The following is a 26,580-nucleotide window of genomic DNA, read 5'->3' as shown; positions in this document are numbered from 1 at the left end:
TACTGCTAGTCAAACATGCAAGACTTAAGTTTTCTCACGGTATGTTCACACAACGACCCTACCCTTTCCAACTTATCTCTGATCATAGTCTCGACGGGAAGGGAAAACCTTTTTCAGCGAGTATTCAATCTCCTAGATAGCATCTTTTTCGACCTCAGTCTCTTCCTTCCAACATTGTCAAGGTCTATCGTCTCGTCTTCAAACTAGAATTTTTTTTTTTTTTTTTGACTTCGTTGATCAACTCTTTATCTACAATAGGAGTGAGTTCTTCTATCTCTTTCTTGGAGTCGTTGACTTCAGTACTTTGATGGAGTTGTTTCGGGCGACAAGACATATTTATATACTACCCTTATAATAAAATAAAATATCGTATAATAGCTAAGATAATAGATAGATTAAGCGCATAACTACCCTGGATAACACTCTTGGAAACTGATCTACCCAAACTACCCAAGGCCGAAGGTTTGAACCTAGAGCTCTGATACCATTTGTAACGCCCCAAAAATTCGGAGACATTAAAAATAATAATGAAAATATTATTTCCACAAAAGAAATTCAAAGATTTACTGCGTCACCATTTCAAAAGCAAATGTCATTATATCACAACCGTTTTGAATAAATCAACAAATTACAATTTTTAAATAAACTTAGAAGCTTCCAAAATAAAATCGACTTAAATTAATCAGAGCGACTATGCGCACGGAAACCAAGATTTTCAGCTTCTTGTAGTGCTGACCTCCTTAGGTCTACCATACTTATCATGGACTTTCGTCCAAATTGGTGAGTTATTTGTTTAACTCCCCATTCATTCGTGTCGCGTCCGTTAACCCTTGGGTTAAAACTTCCACTCGATCTTGCAAGGGTTCGATTACTCCTTGCATAATATCAGCTTATTTCAGGCGGCGAATGACGCTAGATCAAGTCACCGTGGTGCGGTATCCTTCATCTGAACTTCTAAAGGAGATGGATTGCGACTCTTTAAAAGTGACTGAGTATCACTTTCTAAAGCCGTTAATCGAGTATCCAGTGTGGAAACCGTTCACCGTGAAGGGTTTAGAATGATTTTCGTTTCCCACAGACAGCGCCAGCTGATGAAGAGGTTTTTGGTCACCTTCGGAGGAGGGGTACCTCAACCGTCCATCTAGTCCTTCAGCGGATGAAACGGCTTCCTGCATGCTCGATTAACGACCTGCAATACAAAACAGAAAAGCTATGGGCACCGGCGTGGCTGTCGCCATCACCCCTCCGATGCCTAAGTCAGTCGATCTGCTTTAGAAGAGAGTATGGACTGAGTATGAGTTCTGTAATTTTTTGCATTGCGTACCTTTGTGAGGTGGAGATGTGATCTTTATATAGGCATTTTGGGAGGAATCCCTTGGGACCGGGACTCTTAAGTCTCATCCGCTCGTGGCGGGTATAGATAGGTGTTCGAGTGTCCTCCTTATCTTAGGAATCCCCTGATTCTTATCAGGTTTGAGGAGTCCTTTCACCTTTGGACTCTTGTACGTGCTTATTAGGTTAAGAGTCCTTACGGTGCTGGGACCTCTTGGGCTTATCCGCACATGACGGAAATAGGTTGGAGTGTCCTCCTTACCTAGGACTTCTTAGGTCCTTACCAGGTTTGAGGAGTCCTTTCACCTTTGGACTCTTGTACCTGCTTATCAGGTTAAGAATCCTTACGGTACTGGGACCTCTTGGGCTTTTCCGCACATGACGGAAATAGGTTGGAGTGTCCTCCTTACCTAGGACTTCTTAGGTCCTTATCAGGTTTGAGGAGTCCTTTCACCTTTGGACTCTTGTACCTGCTTATCAGATTAAGAGTCCTTACGGTGCTGGGACCTCTTGGGCTTATCTACACATGACGGAAATAGGTTGGAGTGTCCTCCTTACCTAGGACTTCTTAGGTCCTTATCAGGTTTGAGGAGTCCTTTCACCTTTCACCTTTGGACTCTTGTACCTGCTTATCAGGTTAAGAGTCTTTACGGTGCTGGGATCTCTTAGGCTTATCCGTACATGACGGAAATAGGTTGGTGATGGAGTGTCATCCTCACCTTAGGACTCCCTTGATCCTTATCAGGTTTGAAGAGTCCCTTCACCTTTGGACTCTGCGATTGTTATCCAGATCAAGAGTAAGTCCTTACGGTGGATGAATCTCTATGTTTATCCTCTAAGGCTCGTGGCCTAATCTCTTCGGATGAGATAAAGTCCTGCCTGTTCTATGAGTCTCATAGATTGTACGAACTTCTGCCGTGGAGTGTTTTATAAGTCTCTAGCTGTAGGTTTGTCATATTTACCGAGCTCACCTGGTGAGCTGAGCTCTGTATTCTTCTATGAGCTGTGCTCGTGAGCTTGCCTTCGTCCTTGGACTGGTTAATAGAGGCTAGTTCTTATAGGCTAGATTCCATGTTCTTGGGACTCTAGCTCGAGCCCTTAAGGCTGTGCTCACGAGCTTTTTGGTTTGGGCTGACCTTGGGATGACCTTTGCCCTTAGGCTGGTCCACTGAGCTCAGTTCTTCAAGCTAAGCTCCATGTCACTAGGTCCCCTACATGGCCCTTCATGTTGTGCTAGGCTTCCTGGTCTGGGCTGACCTTGGGAGGGTATTTCCTACTTATCAGTCATCTTCAGGATACTCATCATTGATAGGGAAATCTTCAAAGTCATTTCCAAACTCTTCATTGTCAACTATTGACCAAACACAATATCATTGTCCTTCAAGAGGTGGGTGGTTTTGGGAACATCCATCATACCCAAAATCATACCCAAATTCAGTGTAGGAAGTTCCTTAGAAGCTAATAACATAGGGCAACAATGAGATTTTTTAGTTATCTTCTCCTTCATAGGTAAGAAAGTGACTTCTTGTTGATCCTTATGCATGGTGTTGGTATTCCTCTTTCCATCATGAAGAATATTGCGGTCGTATTGCCACGGATGACCAAGTAAGATATGGCAAGCGTCCATAGGTATCACGTCACACCAAGCTTCATCAAAGTACTTTTGCCGGATGGAGGACACCAAGCACCTCTTATTCACCTCGATTTCATTTCTCCTTTTGAACCAAGAAAGAACATTAGGGTCGGGATGCTCCTCCACTTTGAGTTGAAGCTTGTCAACCGCCTCTTGAGATACCATATTCTCACAACTCCCACTATCAATGATCATATTGCAAACATGCCCTCCTATGTTGCAAGTAGTGTAGAATATGTTGGCGCAACCAATCTTCATCACTGTCTAGCTTAGGTGTTAGGGGAGTCTTCTTGATCATAAGTGAAAGGCCCACTTCCTATTCCAAGTCACCACCAATCTCTTCACATGTGACATCATCATACAAGGGAATATCAACATAACTTTTCTCCACTCCCTCACTAAAAAGTGCTTTGTTACGACTTCTGGAAGCCTTTTGACAATCCGAAGACTTGTGCCCCGGCTCCCCACACTTAAAGCATTTGAATCCGCCACTTCGGGGTTGGTTTTGAGCCCTCAAAGCACTGGATTGAGGCTGGTTTTGAGCAGGGGCTGTAGCTTTATCCCCACAATTTTGGTCATCAAACCTAGGAGGACCAACTTGGCCAACACTAGAAGAATAACCACCTTGAGAAAGAGGGGTAGAAGGGCTGCCCGGACTTGGAACCGCCTTGATATTGTAGCCCGGATCTCAAGAACTTTTTTTCAGCCACCAAGGACCGATGATAAGCTTCGGAAACTGTCCACAAGGGTTGCATGGAAACTGCATCTCGGATTGTGGTCGCCAATCCACTTATGTACCTCGCAACCATTTGATCTTCACTTTCATTCTATTCAACTCTAGCAACAAGTTGATGGAATGCCTCCGTGTACTCATCAACACTTCCAACTTGCTTGAGATTATGCAAATTTTTGTAGAGGTTTTGCATATAGTTGAAAGGCAAGAATTGCTCATTGAGTTTCTTCTTCATTTTCTCCCATTCTCTAATCTTCTCATTTCCTCTTAGTAGCCTAGTTCCTTGTAATTGCTCTCACCAAGCGGAAGCCTTTCCTTTGAGACGAATAGTCACTAACTGCACCTTCTTCTTCTCAGAGACTTCTCCATAATCAAACACTTTTTCAACGGTATTTATCCCATCAACAAACTCATCCGGGTTAAGACTAACATTGAACTTGAGAAGTTCAATCTTGATGTTCTTCTCCCACCTATAAGGAGAGTGAGTGGAAGGTGACCTACGCCAATTTGGATCACCAAAAGGATTGTCAAAGTGACTTTGAGAGTCCTTGGACCCTTCACTTCCCGCACCCGACACTTGCAAGCCTTGCACCATCGCTGTAAGGGTAGCGACTTGTTGTTTCAACTCTTGCACGTCATGGTTTTGGTTGACAAACTCATTCTTTTCACTATTGTTCACCACAAATCCTCTATCTCTACCTCCTCTTCTACCTCTAGCCCGACAAGCAATTTCAACGCCAATAATCAACCCCATACAAGCAAATCAACCCACAAGTCAACAAAATCCACCCATACCCAGTCAACTCAGCCACTAATTCAACATGCATAAACCCAACAAACACTTAATCAACAGTAAACACACTCGAATCGACAACCATGGAGCAATCTATCGACAACCAAGCAAAGAAAGCAAAGATTTGACACTTATCCACCCTAGAACATAGACGAGCAATCAACAAACAACAAAAAGGCAGTCGCACACCTAAAGCATGCCAGATTTGAACTCGCGAAGTTGGATTAGGGTAGAAATTGGTCCGAAATTAGTAGATCTGATTCCATGAAGCATGAATTCAATTTTCAAGTTGAAATCGAAGAGGATAGGTCGCGATTTATATTCAGGGACGCAGCTTTTGAGGTCGCGAGTGCTGGACAAGATTGTTGGAGTTTGTCCCACTTCGGTTAATTATCCTAGTATATGAGCCTGGGCGGCTTCTCCATTCTTTGCCAATTGGTTTGGAGTTGGATGCTTTAACATGGTATAAGAGCTAAGGTTTCGGAGAATTTGTCTCCCTTGTTTGTGCCATAAGTGCACCGTTATTTGTTGTGATCCAAATGTTATGAATCCTTTGTTTACCTCTCCACATGCGAGTCGGAGGTCCCACGTGCGGGGGAGTGTTGGAGTTTGTTCCACATCGGTTAATTATCCTAGTATATGAGCCTTGGCGGCCTCTCCACTCTTTGCCAATTGGTTTGGAGTTGGATGCTTTAACAAAGATAAGCTCTGCTTGAAATCACAACTGGTGCGATTAGGGTTTTTGGAGCTTGGGTATGTCAATTTAGGTGAAAACAGGTCTGATTCGAAGTTTTAGGGTTCGATTTAAGGCTGGGTCAAGCTCAAAAAGGTGTGAAATAGGCTGGGTCAAGCTCGAAATGGTGCAAAATAGGTTGGGTTGAGCGGATCTCGAAATTTGGAGTGAAATGGTGTCTCGGGCAAGATTTTCCGGCGCCCTTCTAGGGTTCTGGTGAGATTCAGGTTTCCGGTGAGTTCTCCGGCAAGATGAGTGGTGGGGATTGAGCCTAGAAGCTCTTATACCAAATGATGCAAACCCAAATACCCATGGATAATGTAGAGAGAAACTCCCAAAAGGGATACAAAAGAGTCTAAACTCTTGATAGATAATTCTTTAAAATGATAAAAAGCTACTAAATGGACTCCGACACATATATATAGATCCCTTACTACTAAGAGCACAAAATGACACAGGTACCTTTACTACATACTACATCAATCAACCTCAACCAACCTCCAATGCCCAAACCCCAATTTCAAAGATTCAAAATTACTTTCAACCTTTTTATTTAAATTTTTTTTTACTGTTGGCTTCTAAAACTTACTTTTAACTCTTTTTTTAGTTGTAAATAAATATACAATAAAGATGGAGAAAAGATTATTTATAAACTTGCCAAGTTGGGAGAAAGGAGAGCTAAAGATGTTTCTCAAGTTAAGTGTATAAAAGATATTGATTCGGTGGTGCTGGTAAAAGACAAGGCAATTAGGGATAGATGGAAGTCGTATTTCGAGAAGTTGTTAAATGAGAAACATGAAGGAGGCTTTGGTGGGGAGGAAGAGTATGTACCTAGCGAGAACATAAAATATGAATTTTATCGGAGAATATAAAAGTTCAAAGTGGTTAATGCTGTGTTTGGTTTGTGTTTTGAATTTTTTTTTGAAAAATAGTAGGGGTAATAAGTGGAGAGAGATAGAGAGAGAAATGTTGGAAGTAGGGAGAATATAGGGAGAATCTAGGGGGAATTTTAAAAAAAATTCTTTTTGAAAAGCAAAGAGAATTAGGCATAAAACTTTGAAAAGGATGAAACCGGGTAAGGCATTAGGACCAGATGGTATCCCTATTGAAGTGTGGAAAAGTCTAGGTGACCTGGGGGTGACTTGGTTGACGAAATTGTTTAACAAGATTATTATGACTAGGATGATGCCTGACGAATGAAGAAGGAGCACTCTAGTACCTATCTATACGAATAAAGGGGATATTCAAAGCTGCAACAACTATAGAGGTATTAAATTGATGAGTCATACGATGAAGTTATGAGAAAGAGTTATTGAGCATCGCTTGAGGATGGTGACTACGCTGTCAAAGAAACAGTTTGGGTTCATGCTTGGAAGATCAACTATGAAAGCTATCTACCTATTAAGGAGAATGGTAGAAAAACACAGAGCAAAGAATAAGGATCTCCATATGGTTAGACTTAGAAAAGGCTTATGATAGGATGCCTAGTGACATCATATGGTGGGTTCTGGAGAGAAAGGGAGTGACCAAAGTGTATAACTAGGTGATTAGAGACATGTATGAAGGTGCCGTCACTACCATTCGATCACCATTCGGGGAAACGAGTGAATTCCCAATCACTGTAGGATTGCATCAAGGGTCAGCCTCGAGCCCGTACCTTTTTGCCTTAGTTATGGATGAATTGACTAGACAATTTCAGGAGGATATCCCATGGTGTATGATGTTTGCAGATAACATTGTCCTCGTAGATGAAACTGCTAGAGGTGTGAATACAAAACTAGAAATTTGGAGGGAAGCATTACAGTCAGAGTTTTCGAATAAGTAGGAGTAAAACTGAGTATATGGTGTGCAAGTTTAGTGGTACTAGCAGTGCGCACGAAGAAAGAGTGAGGATCTAAGACTAGGAGATATCTAAGAGCGATCATTTTAGGTACTTAGGCTCAATCATTAGTAGAGATGGAGAGATTGCCGATGATGTGACCCATAGGATCCAAGTGGGGTGGCTCAAGTGGAGTGCTACTGGTGTACTGTGTGACAAGAGGATACCCATAAAATTGAAGGGAAAATTCTATGGAACTGCCATCAGACCAGCGATACTTTAAGGGACAGAATGTTGGCCTATTAAGAAACAACAGGTGAACAAGATGAGTGCAGCGGAAATGAGAATGTTGAGGTGGATGTGTGGTAAGACTAGAAGAGACATAATTAGAAATGAAACGGTTCATGAGATGGTAGGTGTAACACCCATAGAAGAAAAGTTGAGGGAAAATAGGCTAAGGTGGTTTGGGTATGTCTACCGTAGATCAGGAGATGCAGTAGTTAAGAAAGCGGATATGATAGCTTTGGGTAGCAATGCTACAGGGAGGGGTAGACCTAAATTGACATTAGATGCTGTGGTGCGCAACGATATGAGTATAGTAGGTTTGTGAACAAGTGGCCCTTGACAGAGCTCAATGGAGGAAAAAGATTCATGTAGCTGACCCCAAGTGATTGAGACTTAAGGCTCGGTTTGGTTTGTAAATAAATATACAATAAAGTTTTTTTTTTTAATTTATAAAAAATTACTTAAAGAGAATTGTTATTCACACTCACTTTTGTCTTCTAGCAAAAAAATACACACTTTCAACAAAAAAGAAGAAGTGTGGATAGCAAAAAAGGGTGTGTGAATATCAATTTCCTTACTTTAACCCTATTCTTTACTATTTACCAAAATAAATTTAACCCCCATTTTTTCTTTCAAATTATACTCCTCTCTCTCTCTCTCTCTCTCTCTCTCTCTCTCTCTCTCTCCTGAAATTGGGGTTAGAGCTTTGGCGGTTGGTTGTGGGGTTGATTGTTGGTGTGGGTCGAATTTCTAAAAACAAAAAGAGGGAGAGAGAGGGAGGGGGAAAGTTATAAATTAATTTTTGATAAATAATAAAAAGAACTTTATTGGATATTTATTTACAACTAAAAGAAAAGTTAAAAATAATTTTTAGAAGTACAAAGTAAAAGAAGAAGAAGAAGAAGAAGAAGAAGGTTAACACCTTCTGTTAGCTCAATCCGTTACAAATTAACAAAATTGGACGGTGGGGGCCGAATTGTTAACGGAATGGTAAGTTCATGTGTCTTGTTATCATTAGTTAAAGTTCAGGTGTTTTTTTTGCAAATTTGCTGAAAGTTCAGGGGCTTTTTTGAAATATTCCCTTTAGATTTCTTTCTTCACCAATTATTTTACAAATACAAGTTGATGTTTTCTTTAGGATTATGTATTTGGGCTTATACAAACCTTGTTAATCTTCATTTGACCACAATGTCCTTTACAAAAGCATGGACTGGGTTTTCCATAGACTCGTTCATATATGTGGTCTTTGACAAGCAATAGGTCTATATTTCATGACCAAGACTAGCATAAGTCTTTCTTGTATAAAGGCTTGAAAATTGACTCTTCTGAGAGTGATCAATTCCCACTAGTTGCACCCCTTTTTGGAAGCACCAAATATTTTTAACATTTCGTAAGCATTTTGGCAGTATTAGTCAAATCTTAGCGTCATATTTTGTTACCAATAGCTTATATATCACATTCGTGATACCATCTTCAGGCTTGGGTTTTATGAAAAACGTATTTTACTAGTAAATTTTAGTTTAGGATTATCAGTGACGTTATTTTGTGACATCCAAAAAGAAAACCAAATTATTTACCTTTGCTTGAAGAAAGACACGAAGTACACTGTAAAGCAAAGGCAATCTTGAACTAGGGTTCTTAGTGAGTGACAATCATATTGAGTTGGAACAATCTAGAACTTATAGAAGAGGGAAAAGGGCCGAGGGATACAAGGTAAAGAAGATTTTGGAGGATTAGTAATGTCTTGCCCTCGATTTTCAAACATATTAATAAAATATTTTTCGTAAATAAAATACCAATAACACCATACATAATATAAGTACCCTTAAACAAACGTCATTTCATAAAGTTGACATTCTTTCCATATGTAAATCCGATAAGTTACAATCACATGATTTGCGAGTCTTATGAGGAAAGAGAATTAAGTTTGTTACAGGCATATCCCTGAATCAAAAGTGTTTATGAAGGAAATTACATTTTTCTTTTACAAAATATGAAGTGTGAAGTTGACAATGTAACTCTTCAAATAAGGCTTTCATGAGATGGTGACTCCATGCACGCCAAAAACTCCTGATTATGCACCTTGTTCATGTGTATGAAAATGAAGGGTTGAGTTATACTAGCCCAGTAGGAAAGTCTCAACTAACTCTACATGTGAATGAGATGATAAATGCAAAGTCATATGAACCATGCTATAAGGGAAATCACATAACTAAGAAATGATAAATCAATAACTCTATAGCATTCGATTTCACGGGATTCACACATAATCCTAATCAAAGATTCATAAATTGAGGAACAACACGTATCGCCACCCTTAACCAAAATCAAGCACTCATTCATACCCATACTCTGCATTTTCACCTCTTGCGTTGCAATGAAAATCACCCGATTAGGTCTCTGCATTACCACCCCTTGCGTTGTAGTGACTTCCCCGTTCTAACCATTAGACAACAACCACTTCTTCTCATCGATCCTAATTTTATCAACACATTCATCATTCAAACAATGCATCATACCACACATACATGCATTAATAATTTCATCTCCTAACAATCTCATACCATCTCTACATTATCGTGTCTCAAATACACAAGCACAAACTCCTATGACAGAGGAACTCTCGTGTTTTTGGAGGGAGTCCAAAGAATCCAGATCGTATTTTAGCTTGTATAACAGAAAATATGAGACTTAGAATTTGTACGTGGAGGAACATCCCTAAAACTGTAACGAACCAAAGATTATGTGATCTTTGGCGCATTTCTGCTAGTTTGCTAGATTGATTGATTCTTGTAGTGTGTTGTAGGTTCTCTTTGTAAAGATTGTTTGTTTAAGGGGTTCTCCCCTGAGATTCTTGTTTGGTTGGCTTTAAAACGCATCATTTACCAAAAAAAAAAAAAAACTCCTATGACACTAGAAAGAAAACACAAAAGCCCCAATTTTACTCACGTAGCGAAATTCCAAACTCTAAGTATTCCTCAATTTCTTAAATAAATACCACTAAGAATCATGAAGGAGTGTTCAAAATAAGAGCACCACATGTTACAGAACTTCAATTAGGAGTGATAATACTGAAGCATCAAGAACCCTAACCAAGATCAAGGATTTCACAAGTAAGAAATGGGTTTTTCTTCAAACATCGGTAAAATCAACAATAATAGAGAAGAAGGAATTGAGGAGCCAAACACTTAATCAACACATAAGCAGAGAGAGAGAGAGATCCCTACCAAAGTGGGTTTTGAGCAAAACCCTATGTATACCAAGTGTTACAAGCTTGAATCTACCGAGAACTAGCTCATCCCAAGCTTTGCTACAAGAACTAGAGTAGATATAACCCAAAAACAAGATAAGCAAGTGTGGATCAATACGTGATTGAGATGAGAGAGAGAAACGTGATTGAGAGTGGAGGAGTGAGCAAAGATATAGAACTTACCCCTTGTTCACCAAATTCGAAAAAATCAAGTGTGATTGAAGTTGGGAACACTTAGATCTTGAAGATTGGAGGTGAGTTTGTGTAGAACCAAATAACCAAACACATCCACAACACCCCCAAATACCCTCACAACCACAAAACGCGTATTTTAACTATATACACAAATTCACCCGTACAACCACATAACCAATCACTTAATTCAAATAAAAAAAATGATCCTCCACATAATAAGTGATTAAAGAAAATGAAAATAATCTACATGTCTTTACAAGTAGGTTGGTGGAGATTGGGTGGTGTCTGGAGCCAGTAGTAGACATTCTTGGGTAAGGAGGAGGAGATGGGAACATTTCTGGGCAACTGCGAAAGTGCCGCCTTACTGTGACTAGGAATATCCTCAACGTGTCACCTAGGTATGTTGGCTATGCAGGAGATTACACAAATGTTTGTTGTCTGGCATAGCAGAGAAACAACATCAATACCATATAGCTTAAAGGATTTTCCCGTGAAATTTCATTGCTGAAATATCTCAATTAATCCTGCCGCTTACTGCTTGTTTGGCGGGCGGATAAGGTTTTGGGGGGTTAAGGAAGAAGAGTGGATAAGAGGTGGATATGTTACATGGCGCAATTAGTTAAGGAGGGATTAACTAAGAATGAGTTTGTTTGGTAGTTGAAATGGATGGATAAGAAAGGGTGGGTAGAGAAATAATGTGAGACCATACTTAGTTGTCCCTTGTTTTGAGAATACAAAAAAGGTATGGAGAAGTTTGAGGGGCATACCAGCAATTACGCCCACCCGGATAAGCTTATCCTGAGGGGTGGGGGGTTTCACTCAGGGTTTAAAAAACCGGCCGTTACACCCCGTTGCAGGATTGTTACGGGACCGTTACGCCTACAGAACGCCGCAAATAACTTTTCTTCTATTTTTTTTTCCTTTTTGAGACCTTCATGTGATCCTACAATGTATTCTTTGTAACTTTTTGAGATGCCTTCACGTGCTAAAACAATATTTCGAGAACCAAACTCTTGTTAGAATGAGAAAAAAAACTTCAATTTCTTTCTTAAAACGCGACATTTGATCAAATCTTACTTAAAACTACATGTAAAAGTAAAATATTGCGTCAAAACATTCAATTTAGTCATCAATAAGGTTAGAGCATGTGTGTCAATGAAGTTTTCAGAACTTGCTAGTGCTTGAAAAAAATTCACGAGTGCGGTGTCCAATTCCCGTTACACATTGACTGTTACGCTGACTGATACCGCGATTTAAAACCACTTCACTATCCTCCGGATCTGCAATATGGGTGCAAAGGGAGGAAGGAACACTGGATAAGAGTGGGCCTGGATTAGCTTATACTGCGAGGTTAGTTGCAGGAACCTTCAACTATGCCCACATTTCTTCGACGGAAATGCGTTTCCGCGTTCCCGTCGAAGGAAACTCCAAGAAACTGGTCCCAATGACGACGGGAACTCATTCCTTAACTATATGGAAACTTACACCCAAAAAACGGTTGAGAGACTTACGATTCAAGCTGCAATTGGTACCTTTAAAGTTGTTTTGTTCTTGTTGGTGTGCACACCTGATATTAACCTTCTAGAGTCATACTAATGCCTTTAACTTTTATGCCTACTTAATATGCACAAGAGCTCTATTATGTAATCACGTGCTACAATAAAAATGTTGAAATATGACTAGAAACTTATAATTTTAATAGTAATATTTTATGTGGTAGAATAATATTTTTATATTGACATTTAGCAATATAAAATTCCAAAATATATTTATAATTTTAATAATTTTTTCTAACCGCTCCCAATGGCGCTCCCAGACTTCTATGATCATCCGCTCCCCCGTCCCCGCCCCCGCTCCCGTCCCCACTCTTGCTTCGTGTAACTAAGACTCCGTGGCCCTTGACCCCCTCCCTTCTCCATCCTCCAAATGGCTGTAAGTGTATTTGTTCATGCATTGGGATATAGCAACTGTACATTCTGAGAGCTGCAGCTATTCGAATAGTGGATTAATCTCAAATTTCCAACTTTAAGATTTTTTTTTCGTATTTGGTCCAGACAATTTAAGTGTGTTCACTCTATCAGCATATAGGCTATAGTTTTCTGCTTATTGTTGTGTAAAGTTGTCCCTCATAGAACACCCGTCATTGTTGCAGTTGCATTCCCCCATTAAAGAGACCCAAATTAGAATCTCCTTAACTAACCTATGGAAAAGGTATTTACCCAAAAAAAAACCTATGGAAAAGGTCAGTGTTCTAAAAGACGGATTTAATTGCCGATTAATCGGCGATTAATCAGAAATTTGGCCTAGCCGATTAGATTAATGCCTAGAAGGTTGAATTAATAGGTCAGGAGGTTAATCGGAGTTAGTCGGCGATTAACCGGCGATTAGTCAGTCGGCGTCTAACGGCGATAAGTCGATTAATCGGTTAATGGGCGATTAGTCGGCTATCGGCGATTAATAGGGGTAAAATCTATAATTTTGGAAAATTAAGGGGGTGTAACTGTTATATACTCATACCAGTTTAAGGGTTTTGAATCACAGTTTTTAGGGCTTGTTCAACACCCAGTCATCGATTGATCGATCTCGGAGTCACCTGTCATATCTCTGTGTAAAACACGAGATCTCCGAGTCGCCTATCGCCTCTCTCTCTCAAGTTCGAGATCTCCTCTCACTCCACGTCTCCACTAACCTCGAACATTAGTGTTTTTTTTTTTTAAAAGCTCATACCCATATCAACACGTTAGTGATTCTGGAAACATAGTGTAGTAATATTTTTTATTAAATCTTAACACGAAGTGTAGTATTGTTTGGTGTATATAAATAAAGTTATTATAATTGGTAAGTGACTAATAAATGAACGGCCCATACCCAGTACCAGCTGGTGTTATAATCATGTTAACAGTTTTCTGTAAAGGAGAGATTTCTATGTCATATTTGAAAAACAATTGATGCTGTTGGATTGATAGATGAATGTTCAATTTTTTATGAGAGTTGTCATTGAGGAGTATTTATATATAAATAAATAAAAACCCGACTAATTGCTATAAGCCGATTAATCGACGATTAATAGGTCTCGAAGCTCGAAGGTGGTCGACCGAGCGACGAACGCCGAGCGACTTTTAGAACATTGGAAAAGGTAAATAACTTTGTATATGCCTCCATGGTCTGTGCTTTACAAACAATAGGGAAGAAATTTCTTCTAATTTGGCCATGTCAATAACTTTTGTGCATATCATGGCAAGTAAGCTGGGTTTTAACAGGGCAGCTGGCCCAGCGGTCATGTAGCACCACTTTGAGGTGTGCGGCATTGGAGTCAAGTTGATGGAGCAACATCGACACCCCTAGTAGTAATCTAACCAACTTAACCATTAACATCCAACGTTTAGCGAAAAGTAGGAAAAAAACTGGGTTTTATTAAGTAAATGTCCTTACATGTTAAACTGTTGATTCCAGCGTGCATCTGATTACTTATCACCACACCTCAAGGACATGGATGGTTTGTTGCGAATTCACTCTTACTGGGCCAGATTAGAGTCCAGTTTGGGAAAAGATTTAGTTGCAGCTCGTGGAGTCTGGGAGTGCTTGCTTAAAATCAGGTTCGATAATCTCTTTACCTTGTTCATAAGGTCCTTGTTGCTTTGCATTCCTAGCGCATTGCTTTCTTGTCACACTCTGCTTATGACGCAGTGGTTCTATGTTGGATGCTTGGAAAGGTTATATAGCAATGGAAGCCGAAATGGGCAACATAAATGAAGCTAGATCTCTTTACAGGAGATGCTACAGCAAAAGATTTCCTGGGACGGGGTCAGAGGTTGGTTTCTAGTTGCTTTCTAACTGTCAACCATATTTTCCATTTTGTCGTCTTCTTCCACCAGTTCCTCTTTACTGTGAATTGCTTACTAGATCTCACTTATCTAGTGTACTTAATCCTTGCCAAAGCAAATATAGTTCGTATCGGAATGACAAATTGCGCTTATCGTGCAATGGATCTATGACTTGTTTGATATATGATGTCACAATATTAACCTAAAGAGACTGGCAATACTTAAACGATAGAAATCACAAGAGGTCATTATTCTCAATAGCAGTATGGGAGAAAAATTGTTGTCTGTCACGGTGTAGTTCTATCAGGATTCAGGAGTGTAACAATGTTTATCTAGAATGGTGTGACAAGATTGTGCTCAATCAGACTTTATTATGATAATGGTATAGTAACTCGAAAGTCGAACATTGTTTAGTAAATTGTAATTTTCATCCATAATGATAAATAAGTCAACTGTTTAATCGGCAAATATCTCTACTATCCATTATGCCAATCAAATCCACTGTAAAGATCAGAAATCAACTAACAAAAGAAAAGGTGAATCATGACTCTATCCGCTATACTTAATTGGACCCATTGATGATTTCTTTTTCTTTTTCTTTTTATAAATTTCCTTGGACTGTAACCATTATTTCTGATTGAATATTCTTGTTCCTAGATGTTCCAGAGGAATAAATTGTCGAGTCGATTAGGCTCAACGACCGGGGTATACAATGCCTAATAATTTCCATCAGAAGACTACTTGCAAAACCCAATGATACGCAAATTTTGATCAGTTAAACTCTATTGCCAATTTAAGCTTTCCTGTGGCCCAATTTTCCTAATTTTGTGGGTTCACCCATGCAATCTAATATTCACTATTTGATTTTATCTAAGAATATCTCTTCTTCTAAATTATTGTTCACAATGTTCAGCATCGCCAATTTGTTGGTAGGGGTTTAATGAACATTCACTTGAGGAATAAGATGCCTCTGTCCTCAGATCCAGATTTTGCATTACTTATTTTGTTTCATCTTGTTTATACGAAATTATACTGTTTTTAGTTCTTTGTTTCCATGGCTTATAATACTCGGGCCCAGTGAGGGTTATAGTATCAGTTTTCGGGGTATTATAATTTGAAGATGGTCAGCATGTCTTTCTTTCTTTTTTTTTTTTTGAGAAGTAATTCATCGAAGGATACTCTTGTTCTATTCATTAACTGCTGGTTTTGACTTTTGGACAAAGGTTTATTTAAGAACTTAGAAGTACAATTTGGATTAGATGATACCTTCCTTTCCTAAAAAACAGAATCATTCAGGACATATGCCATTCCTGGTTACGCTTCGAGAGGGAGTTTGGCATGCTGGAAGATTTTGATCGTGCTATACAAAAGGTACTTTTTCCTGCTGCTGCTTCTTTTCGATTCTTGACAGACACCATGTTTTTTATTTGTTAGTTTTGATAATTTATTGAATGCAATGGCAATAAATCGTGTGGGATGTGTAGACGTAGAGAATAATTAGTATGCATGCAGTTTTGATTCTTTTAGAGTTGCAATATATTGTCTGTATCTATCTGGTGGACATCTGGTGGACATCTGATGCCCTTGGAAGTTAAATTATTTCATATAATCAGAAGAGTTGTACGACCATTCAGAATAGGGTTAATTTTAGAAATAGTCCCTCTAGTTTGTGCACAATCTCAATTTCGTCCCTATGGTATTAACTGTCATGTTTAACCCTATAGTTTATATTTTGTCTTGGTCCCTCTCACTAACGGTGTTATTAAAATGGCGTTATTAAAACTAACAGAACTCGTGGGCAAAATTGACATTTTGCTCTTAGAAGGACGGAATTGAGACAAAATGCAAACAAGAGGCATTATTTTAGAAATTTTACATTAATTTTTATTTTGCAAAGACAGACCTACACTTAAAATCTCTCTGATTGAATAATCAAAATATATTGAGGAAATTAAAAAATTTATTTTCAAATATATTACAGATAATATTATGAAATTCGAAAAGCATCCCTTAGTTAAATATCTTTGCACCAATTTTTTTCCAATGGATTTATCTTAAAATCCCGTTTTATATGTTCTTTTTTATGCAATTATGAAAAAAAAGTTGTTATGAAACACTTTGTTAATCTTTATATGAAATATTTTTCTTTCTTTCTAGGGAAATTTATAGAAATGGCCCTTCTAGTTTTACCCAAGTCTCATTTTCGTCCTCCAAGTAACAATTACAACTCTTTTGACCTTCAAGTTTGGTTTTCGTATTAAGTTGGTCTAATTGATAACATCCAAACTTGACGGAAAAAATCAGATTGAGGGCATAGATCATCAATTGGGCCAACATGGTATGAACTGCAACGTCCAAACTACCATCAATCTGATTATTTCCGTCTAGTTTGGCTGACAGAAGGTATCAATTGGACTAATTTGGCACGAAAACCAAACTTGAAGGTCAAAAGAGTTGTAATTGATACTTGAAGGACGAAAATGAGACTCGGATGAAACTAGGAGGACCATTTGTATATATTTCCCTCCTTTCTAATAGCGAAAATAAAGAAAAAGAAGTTTTTTTTTGGTGAATAAGGAAAAAGTTGTGATGAAACATTTTGTTACCAAACATTTTTCTTTTTTCTAATAGCGTAAAAAAGAACATAATGGGATTGTAAAAATCATGATAAATCTATTGAAAGAAAAAACCCAATGAAATGTTATTTAACTAAGGGATGCTTTTCGAATTTCATAATATTATCTATATTATATTCTAAAATAATGTTTTGAATTTCCCCAACATATTTTGATTATTCAATCAAAGAAAAATAATTAAGGTGAGAAAGATATTAGGTATGAGTTTGTCTTTGCAAAATAAAAAATAAAATGTAAAATTTTTAAAAGAGTCCCTCTAGTTTGCATTTTGTCTCAATTTCGTCCCTCTATGAGGGAAATGTCAATTTTGCCCCAGAGTTGGTTCTAATAACGCTGTCAGTGAGAGGGACAAAATATAAACTATAGGGTTAAATGACACAATTAATACTAGGGGACGAGATTGAGATTGCACTCAAACTAGAGGGACTATTTCTAAAATTAACCCTTCAGAATAATGTTTTTAAACTTGCCTTTGTAAGTTACAGTTGCTTTTCCAGATAAGTGAAAATTAACAATTACTGCGCATAATCTGAAGAATGATATCTAGATTTGATAGACAAATGAATTCCTGTAAACTTATAAAGTGCTCCTTTGATGGTTATAAGTTTTTCCTTGGTACCTTTCCCACCTATAGCTCCTCAAACACGAGAGGCCAGCACTTTGGCACCACTAATATTTTATGAACGTTTGGCTTCATTCAGTTTTGCTTCAAACAATGGCCGGTGTGAAATCTATCTGCATAGGTCACTCATCAAGCTTTATCAACCTGCTGTATTTTTCATGAACTTAGCCTTGAGGAACAGGGCTTAGTCTAGTGGTACTTACCACGTTCTGAGAAATATCAGATGCTCCATAGATTCTCTGATGATTTGTTTGTCATGAAACTGTTTAGACGCAAACCTGGAGTTCTATGGTTTATTCTTTGGGTGGATAATTACCGTAATGTAGCAGCTAGGCTTGTGTGGTATTGGTGTGAGTGTTTACAACAATAAATTTTTGGAATCAGTTAGTTGACCAAATTTATAGATGTATTTGGAGATAATAGAGTATGGATGAGTAGCAAACAGACTGGTTATTTGAATTTTCCCTTCAATCATTATTTATTCGTTCTGGAATTATGCTTCGGGAATCATTATATATTGCGTCAGTTATTTACAGTCATAGAGAATAGCATAATTCTTAAAATCAAATGAAGTCCTCACTCATCATAAAATACTCGTTAAACTCGCACGGAGTCCTCATCATGTTTGTTGTAAGTGACTTTTTTCTAATCAACATGCTGTTTAGTAAGCAGTTGAAGGAGAAACAATTGGTTATTAAGTCTGCTGCTGCATTTGATCATGTCTGAACCACCTCGAGTTCTATTGTATGGATTCTCTGTGCTGTTTCTGGTTTTCTTGTATCCTCAAATTGCCATCAATTTTATCAGTCAACTTTGCTGTTGGTACAACATGTGATCGAACCAACTGAATCTGAAACACCTATTGGGCTTTGATATCTTCTCCATTGAAGGAATTCCTTAGTTGTTTTCCTTTTTTTTTTTTTTTTTTTGGGGTAGAGATTTGAAGGAGCTGTACGATTTGTAGGTTGGATCTTAGATATTTTTTATTTCTCCATGTTTCCTTTGTTGGACCTCTTGTCCTCCCCTGTCAATGTTGTACTTCGTTGAAATACTTTGTTTCCCTTATAGCTGGTTGTGTTGTTTATCACTTATGTTTTAGGAGTGCATGACAGCCTGTGAAACAGAGAGCATGCAGTGTAACAGCTTAGTGTCAGTAAACAGAAAAAGGGTAAAGAATGAATTTATGTTTTATCAAGGAATTGTCAAAGTAATGTTCTTTTTTCTCACATCACCTCATGTCATCCTTTTAAAGGTAGGAAAGAAAGTATAGGTACGTTGTACTCTTCAGTGAGCGAGATGGGAATTGGATTCTGTCTCGAAAAAGCTCTTTCTTCCCCTATTACACCCTTAGCAAGGCTCAGATTGGATTTCATTCAAGCTTAACATCAGTTATCCATGATTTGACCTTGGTTCTAGGGATTGGTATCCACATTAACTCTTGAAATCAAACTACATAGTACATTTTGAGATTTCACTGGCTGCTTACTTACACATCCAAATTACTTGTCAGAAATTGGGGATTGAAGGGAGCTCCACAAGAAATTGGGGATTGAAGGGAGCTCCACATCATTCTTTGAATGGTTACATTGTAATGATTGTATGAATTAATAGGGAGTAATGCTTACTGTTCCTTACTTCCTTTTTTGTTTCCTCGCCCGCATGAATTTTGTAAATCATGGAGTCTTCTTGCAAACTTCAACTTAAGTAACTCTGATGGGTTAAGTATTGAAACTTGAAAGACAGCTGTTAACTGGATAGTTATGCATGATTTTTCTCCTCTCTTTGCAGTTGACTCCACGTCTGGAAGAGCTGCAGTTATTCAGGTTGCAGCAGGAAAGCAAAAACGTTGGTTTGATGACAAATCAGAGAGAAAACATCTCCAAGAGAAATACACCTGAAAAGAGAAAGCAAGGATCAAATGTAGGTGATGAACAGCCAAAAGCAAAGCGACAGAAAAATACAGCTCCAGACATGAGGAAAGCTAAGGGAGAGGATAAAGCTCGGGAGAAGAGCTCAGTTGAAACAAAAACACTTGAAAATACCCAAGTCAAGGATGGCAAAAGTAGCAGTGCACATGGAAAAGAAACCAAAGATTTGACCCCAGAAAAACCGAAATACAAGGACCAGTGCACTGCCTTTGTATCAAACCTAGGCTTCCAGGCAAGTTGCCAACTGCCCCACTTGTTCGAGTCTCTCTCTCTCTCTCTCTCTCTCTCTCTCTCTCATGCACCTGCATATACATATCAGTAACGGAATTGGTTTCCTTCGGTATCAGAACTAACTCATCTAAGGATGCCTTGCACAGGCAACTTACGATGATCTACGTGGCTTCTTCAGTGATGTTGGTGGAGTAGTTGCTATCCGCATTTTAAAGGACAAATACAGTGGAAAATCAAGGGTCTCTCTCTCTCTCTCTCTCTCTCTCTCTCTCTCTCTCAGTTTCGAACACATACATTTGCTGATACTCACTGTTATCCTCTAAAGATTTCTTTATGGCCTTGCTTCTCTTCTATCTACTTCTTTCTCTTCTTTGGTAATATACAATTTCCTCAGTTCTTGGGGGTGCAGATGTTTTCCAAAATGTGAAATGAGAAAACTGGAAGTCTCAAAGTTAAAACAATAGCGAATTGATTAGGTGTTTCAAGTTATAAGTGTCTTACCCAGTGCACATGGAAGCTTATAGAAGGGCGTGGGAGAGGCTCTCCCATACCCAATAGCACTTGTTTATGTGTTTCATGTTGGTAGATATTTTGAATCTCATACCAGAAGTCACAGACATGAGTCCTATCAAGCAGTTAGTTAAACATGCATCTTTGTGGCAGTTCTTCATGGACAAAGTGTAGCAGAATGATGACTGCAGTGCTGACCAATGCTATTGAGTGTAAATTGAGACGAACTGACGATAATATCACGGTTCTTAAAAGAGCTCCTTAATTATTATCTTGGTTGTCTTAGTTTTGGACATTTGTATTTGTAATCTGAGAACGAATCAGGTTCTGGACTCAAATTAAGATACACCTTCTTCCCCTTTAACCATATAAGGGCATGGAATGGATCAGGGTTTTGGGGATACGTGGGGACATGTTGATCTAAAGGTGAGTCCTTGCACATGAATACTCAAATGCTAAGATTGGTTGCATTGGCTTTTGCTGCTTTTCTTTGCCAAAAAGCTCCCCGTGCTCCAGTGGATAGCACTTGTCAGGTCTTTTGACTGGTTTGACAAATATATTGCACTTCAGCAGCTCTAACTAGTTGTTGTAGTGGTACTGTAGCTTCCAAATGATCGCAGTTAGTGTTCACGCTAGTGTAGGGAGACCAACTAGTGCCGCTTTGGAATTCTAGCGGTCCGAATAAACACAAGCATTATCTTAGATGTGCAACCAGGGTCTTGTTATTTATGTTCTACAGTGACTCGACTTGTGACCATTTAACATAGTTGATTTGAATTTGAGCCTTGGATGCTGGTCAATGATATTCGGTCATTTTTCCCATCCAGGTCAAAGATCTTCTCTCGTCATTTAGAGCTGGCATTAGTGGTTGTCATAGAAGGTCTAGCTAACCTGTCTTTGTGTGATTTAATATCGATGTATTTGACGATTAAGAGATGGGCAGTGATACCTGCAAATATTACCATGTGTCCTACTCATCCTTGATATAAAAAAGGTGAAGGTAAAGTCACATTGGCACTAATGATGGTGAAGGGTTTGAAATTTATGGGGGTTATCCGTGCATTTTAATTTTTAAGCATTGCATTCTAAGCAGTTTAATGAGTTTTGCTGTTCTATCAAATCCCTAGGGATTGGCATATGTGGATTTTGCCAATGACGCACACCTTGAAGCCGCTGTGGCAAAGAACAAGCGGACACTACTCGGGAAGAGATTGAGCATTGCGCGCTCAGATCCAAAGCAGCGGAAAACAAGGGAATCTCTTGGCCGTCATGCCCCTGTGGAACATGGTATGCTTATATTCTTCTTCTCACAGGAATAGCCTCTCTCTCTCTCTCTCTCACACACACACACACACGGATCCGGGGGGTGCACTATACATGTGTAGTGCGGTCAATCCGGCCGTCCATCTCGGCAATGAACAGCTCGGATTTTCATCGGAACAATGGACGGCTAGGATTTGTAGGAGCTCGGATTAAATCCAAGCCGTTCGCACTGAGATGGATGGTCGGATCGGCCGCGCTACACGGTGTAGTGCGGCGGGTGCACTACAGCCCCTCCCATTCCCACACACACAATAATGAACTGCCGCCGGCTTCTTTCTCTCTTTCTCTTCATTGAAATTTGAAAACAATTCTTACGGATGGTTTTTATTTTTTTTAACGGAATTCTTTAGGATGTTGACTATCATTAGCTTTATGTTTCTCACAAATGCCAAAAATAACTGAAATGTGTTTCACTATCATACTTATGAGATTTAGGTAGCATCTTATGAGATATATCTTTGGATTTTCAGTGAAGCCCATGTGGTCAGATTTTGACGTCATTGGAGTTCAAATTTCATAACTCACATTCATTGCTCCCGTCATTTTTTGTTGATTTTTTTAATGTTGCCTTCAAAATTAGCTGTCAAGTGCTATTTCGCTTCACTTATGGTTGTGTTTGTGCTCTCTTTCATTATTTCTTTTCCGTGGTTCATCCTTGCACTTTTAGCAGCATTTGAAATTTTCTTCCCTTTTTAAGGTGAAATGTCAAAGCATGCGAATGGCCAAACAAGTACAGTCGGTGAATCTGATCCTAAGGAAGATAAATCTGATACATCAAAAGGGGCCACGGGAGGACATGATCCTAAATCAACAAATCCTCATAATGATGGTGACAATATCCAGCTTAAAGGAAAGAACACATTTGCAGTGCCAAGAACTGTCAGGCCTCTTGGTTGGACCGACAAGAATATTGTAAAAATGGAGGTAGCTGAGGAAGGTGAAGACGAGAAGCCAAAGTCCAACGATGAGTTCAGAAAGATGTTGCTCAGAAAATAGTTTACCCAAGCAAGACGAGATTACAACTTATATTTCAAGAGGTAAATTTTTTAAGATGTCTTAGATAAGAATACAGAAGTTGCAAAATTATACCAAAATATAGTCATAGGTTTGTCCTCTGTATGTTTACCTTAGCAATGGAAGCCTATTTTTGGATAACTGAGTTTTTTTGGCACAATTCGTTTTATCGTGTACTTATTTGTCCCCCTTTTCAAGTATTCACGTGAAAATACATATGTATTGAAAGTTATTCTGGCATATGTATTTGGGAAAATTTCAAAATACCCCCCAACCTTTACACCAAAATTCAATTAGATTCTCAACCTTTTAAAAACTTCAATTTTACTCCCAACGTTATCTTCTGTTAATCAAAACGCTACCTTCCGTCCGAATGACTAACGGATTTCGTTAAAAGCTCCGTTAAATAGCGTTCCGATCGAATTTCGATGATCCGAGCCGTTCAATGTATTCAAAACGTGATTTTAAGAGTACCCGTGAGAAATCAAAAAAAAAAAAGACTGAAAAAGGCTTCATCTAAACAGTTTATTCAATAAAAAACTGTTCATATGAAGTTCTTCCTGATCATTTTTTCTGTTGATTTTTCGTGGGTACCTTTAAAATCATGTTTGAATCATATTGAGCGGCTCGGATCATCGAAATTCGATTGGGAAAGGGGAGGTGCGGATCGATCCGAATTTTGTTCAAGTCTGGACGTCCGGATTTTGCTTCGGTCTATACCTCCCTTTTTCCGATCAAATTTCGATGATCCGAGCCGCTCAATGTGATTAGAACGTGATTTTAAGGGTATCCGCTAGAAATCAGCAAAAAAATAAAGATCAAGAAGGGTTTCATCTGGACAGTTTTTTATTGAACTACTTGGATCATCGAAATGCAATCGGAAAGCTATTTAACAAAGCTTTTTATGAAATCTGGTAGTCATTCGGACGGAAGGGGGCGTTTTGATTAACGGAAGATAACATTGGGAGTAAAATTGAAGTTTTTAAAAGGTTGAGAGTCTAATTGAATTTTGGTGTAAAGGTTGGGAGGTATTTCGAAATTTTCTCTATGTATTTATCTGTTCGTCTTCCTAGTCTTCCACATAAGAAAAGGAATTTGCCACACCCTTCCTTGTGTCGAGATAATAACGATTCCAGATTCCCTTTGGGAAAAATTCCCATTCTTAGTTTCTATTTTTTCCATATGTATTAGAACTCCTTTCTATATATATTGTAATATAATATATTAGAATATAATGTATATAATATCAAACTAGTGGACAAACAAAAAAAGATAAGGAAATTATTTAAGTAAATAGAACTTCTTCACTGAAGTTCGAAAAAAAAAATTAAAATTTGATGAGATATTAATAAATAGAGTAAAGTTCTATTGCCATAGAAAAAAATATTCTCATTATTCTTAAGACATGCTATATAACAAAATTATTAGAGCATTGCGTGTTGAGACATCGAACGTGGTATGTCAAAAGAAAACTAGGGCTTTGATATTTCACATCGAAGCCCAATCCATTTTTATCCCCTACCAAACTTTTATGCGGGCGGAGCCGCCTGGGCTCAGTTTGCTTGGGTGGCTAGTGTAGAGAACAGCAATTTAAATTTCATTATTTGAAATTTTTTAATGATTAAAAAGAGCTTGAGTTTAATAAAGCGAATAAAAATGTAGGAGTCAATGTGGGATAACTTGTTAATTGTGGGAGTTGTAGTGTAGTATTAGTGAAGGGGTTTAAATGTTATATGTGCTGTATATATATATATATACACATACATAATAAGGGAGAAATTTTTTTGAATCTTATCTCATTATAAATCCTAACCATTGATTTGCTCCATAAATAAATAAATAAATAAATAAATATATATATCTATATAATATGGGAGGGTGGTTTATATTTTTCACCGTTGGATTGGAAATACAATTCTAACCAAAATACATACCTTATTTTACACACGTGGATTTATCATCTTTTACCATCTTTCATGGAAATCTCTTTCAATATATATCTTTTTTAAATTGACTAATTATGGTAATCAACCAAATTTTGAAATTCATCCTAATCTTCTGTCTCTCTCTCAAATTTGGGAAACAAAACATGCCTTTGAATCTTTTTACATGCCTTTGAATGAAACCTCTTTTTTAATTGACTAATTTTTCAAAAATTAGAGACTAATTATGGTAATCAGCCAAATTTTGAAATTCATCCTAATCTTCCTTCTCTCTCTCTACGAAAATTTTCTTTATACAAGCCAGTAATTTTTCAAATTTTTTTCGAATGCTTTCTTTTATTGAAACAAATTTACCAAAAGCAGTGATTTGAAAATCCTTCTGTACACTTCTTCTCATTACGTTCCCTACCTTTGCTCTGGAACTACATGCAGTTTGAGGTAAGTTTAATTTACTTTATATGAACACTGATTTTTTAATGTTACTATCTCCATATAGTTGCTATTGTTTTTCTTCCTGTGACTATAATTTCACACTCTAAATTATTGGTTGAAAAAATACAATTTCTTTTAGAGGAAGACCGAGCAATCTTCCAATTCCAGTGTAAGCCTTGATTTACTTTTTTAACTTTTATGTGTTGGCTAATCATTTTCCCCCCCTTACACGTACACGAAAAACATGCAAAAGCAAAAGAATTGAAGCGGCATACAATTTAGCAAAAGAATTGAAGCAAATGACCGATCAATCATCCAGTTTAGTAGTTATTGAAGCGGCTAATCATTATTATGTGTTGGCTAATCATTTTTATAGCCATTAAGTCTGTTTTGTACCCTGCCCACGACAATTGAAGCGGCAATAAGATGCGAGTTATAGATTAAACATGCAAAGCAAAAGAATGAACAACAAATCCCTAGGAAAAAAAATAGTTCGGTGACTTGTGAAAAATAGATAACCGATTCGGACGCGAGTGATTTAAACAAACTGTTTAATGCAAATTATTAGAATTTACTGTTGTGTACTGTTGTAAGGAGTATAATTGGTGAAAAATAGTAGTAGGAAAGTTTGCATAGCATGCGTGATATAGTCCTTTCTTTATGAGTAGTAAATGTTGTGCATAGTAAAGTCTATGTCAAGTCTGTACAATAGATATGTCAAAGTCTTGTAGCAATAAATCCTAATTATATGAAGTACTATTACAAGGATGTAATTAGTCAGGCAAGTTAATGTTAGTACGTAAGCCATGAGGTAAATTATAGTGCTTGTACTCTCTCCTTACGCCTATAAAAGGAGAGTTCTACCCTGTGTAATATTCAGGCCAGTGCCAATGTTCTATAATATCTCTCCTCTTGTTTTCTCTATTGCTCTCTCTCACGATCCTAACCTACTTTGTGTTTGTACCCACTTCGTGTCTGTAAATTTGGTATCAGAGCCATGTCTTCCATACTAGCTTAAACCCTCTTCTGGGAACTTCTTTTTCAAAACTACTTCAAATCTTTTCTAAAAGAAAAAATTGAAGTGTATGCTCTGTGGTTGCCTTCTAAGGATCCTCCACATCAGAAACTTCATCAATTATTTTGGTTAAAGAATTTTGTATCGGTGGGTTAAAGTACCTTGACACCTTTGGCTATTGAGCGCTGTGTCTCGGTTTATCTACCATGGTATACAGAATTTTATTAATCAAAATTGGTTGAAGATTTTAAGAAAAAAAAGAAGAAGAGAAAAGACTTGCTGTACGAGAGAAAAGAAGAACCCAGAATTTTACTTTAAGAAATGAATCA

The 26,580-nt window shown here is 38.0% G+C and overlaps 1 protein-coding gene across 2 annotated transcripts in view; it reads left to right on the top strand.

Annotated features, from left to right (window-relative positions):
- The window catches only part of LOC131326319 (uncharacterized), a 48,945-nt gene extending 25,911 nt beyond the window's left edge, over positions 1-23,034 (top strand). For both annotated transcript variants that reach the window (XM_058359061.1, XM_058359060.1), the window contains 7 exons: positions 14,227-14,369; positions 14,461-14,584; positions 15,894-15,968; positions 19,644-20,015; positions 20,161-20,253; positions 21,652-21,811; positions 22,545-23,034. In XM_058359061.1, the coding sequence (XP_058215044.1) occupies positions 14,227-14,369; positions 14,461-14,584; positions 15,894-15,968; positions 19,644-20,015; positions 20,161-20,253; positions 21,652-21,811; positions 22,545-22,843 (1,266 nt within the window). In that variant the 3' untranslated portion in view covers positions 22,844-23,034. The remainder of the gene's footprint in view (positions 1-14,226; positions 14,370-14,460; positions 14,585-15,893; positions 15,969-19,643; positions 20,016-20,160; positions 20,254-21,651; positions 21,812-22,544) is intronic.
- Positions 23,035-26,580: the final 3,546 nt, after the last annotated feature.

Source organism: Rhododendron vialii, chromosome 5a, assembly GCF_030253575.1.
Source record: "Rhododendron vialii isolate Sample 1 chromosome 5a, ASM3025357v1".
NCBI lineage: Eukaryota > Viridiplantae > Streptophyta > Magnoliopsida > Ericales > Ericaceae > Rhododendron > Rhododendron vialii.
The sequence above is the reverse complement of the archived record's forward strand: the minus strand, read 5'-3'. Positions and strand labels throughout refer to the sequence as shown.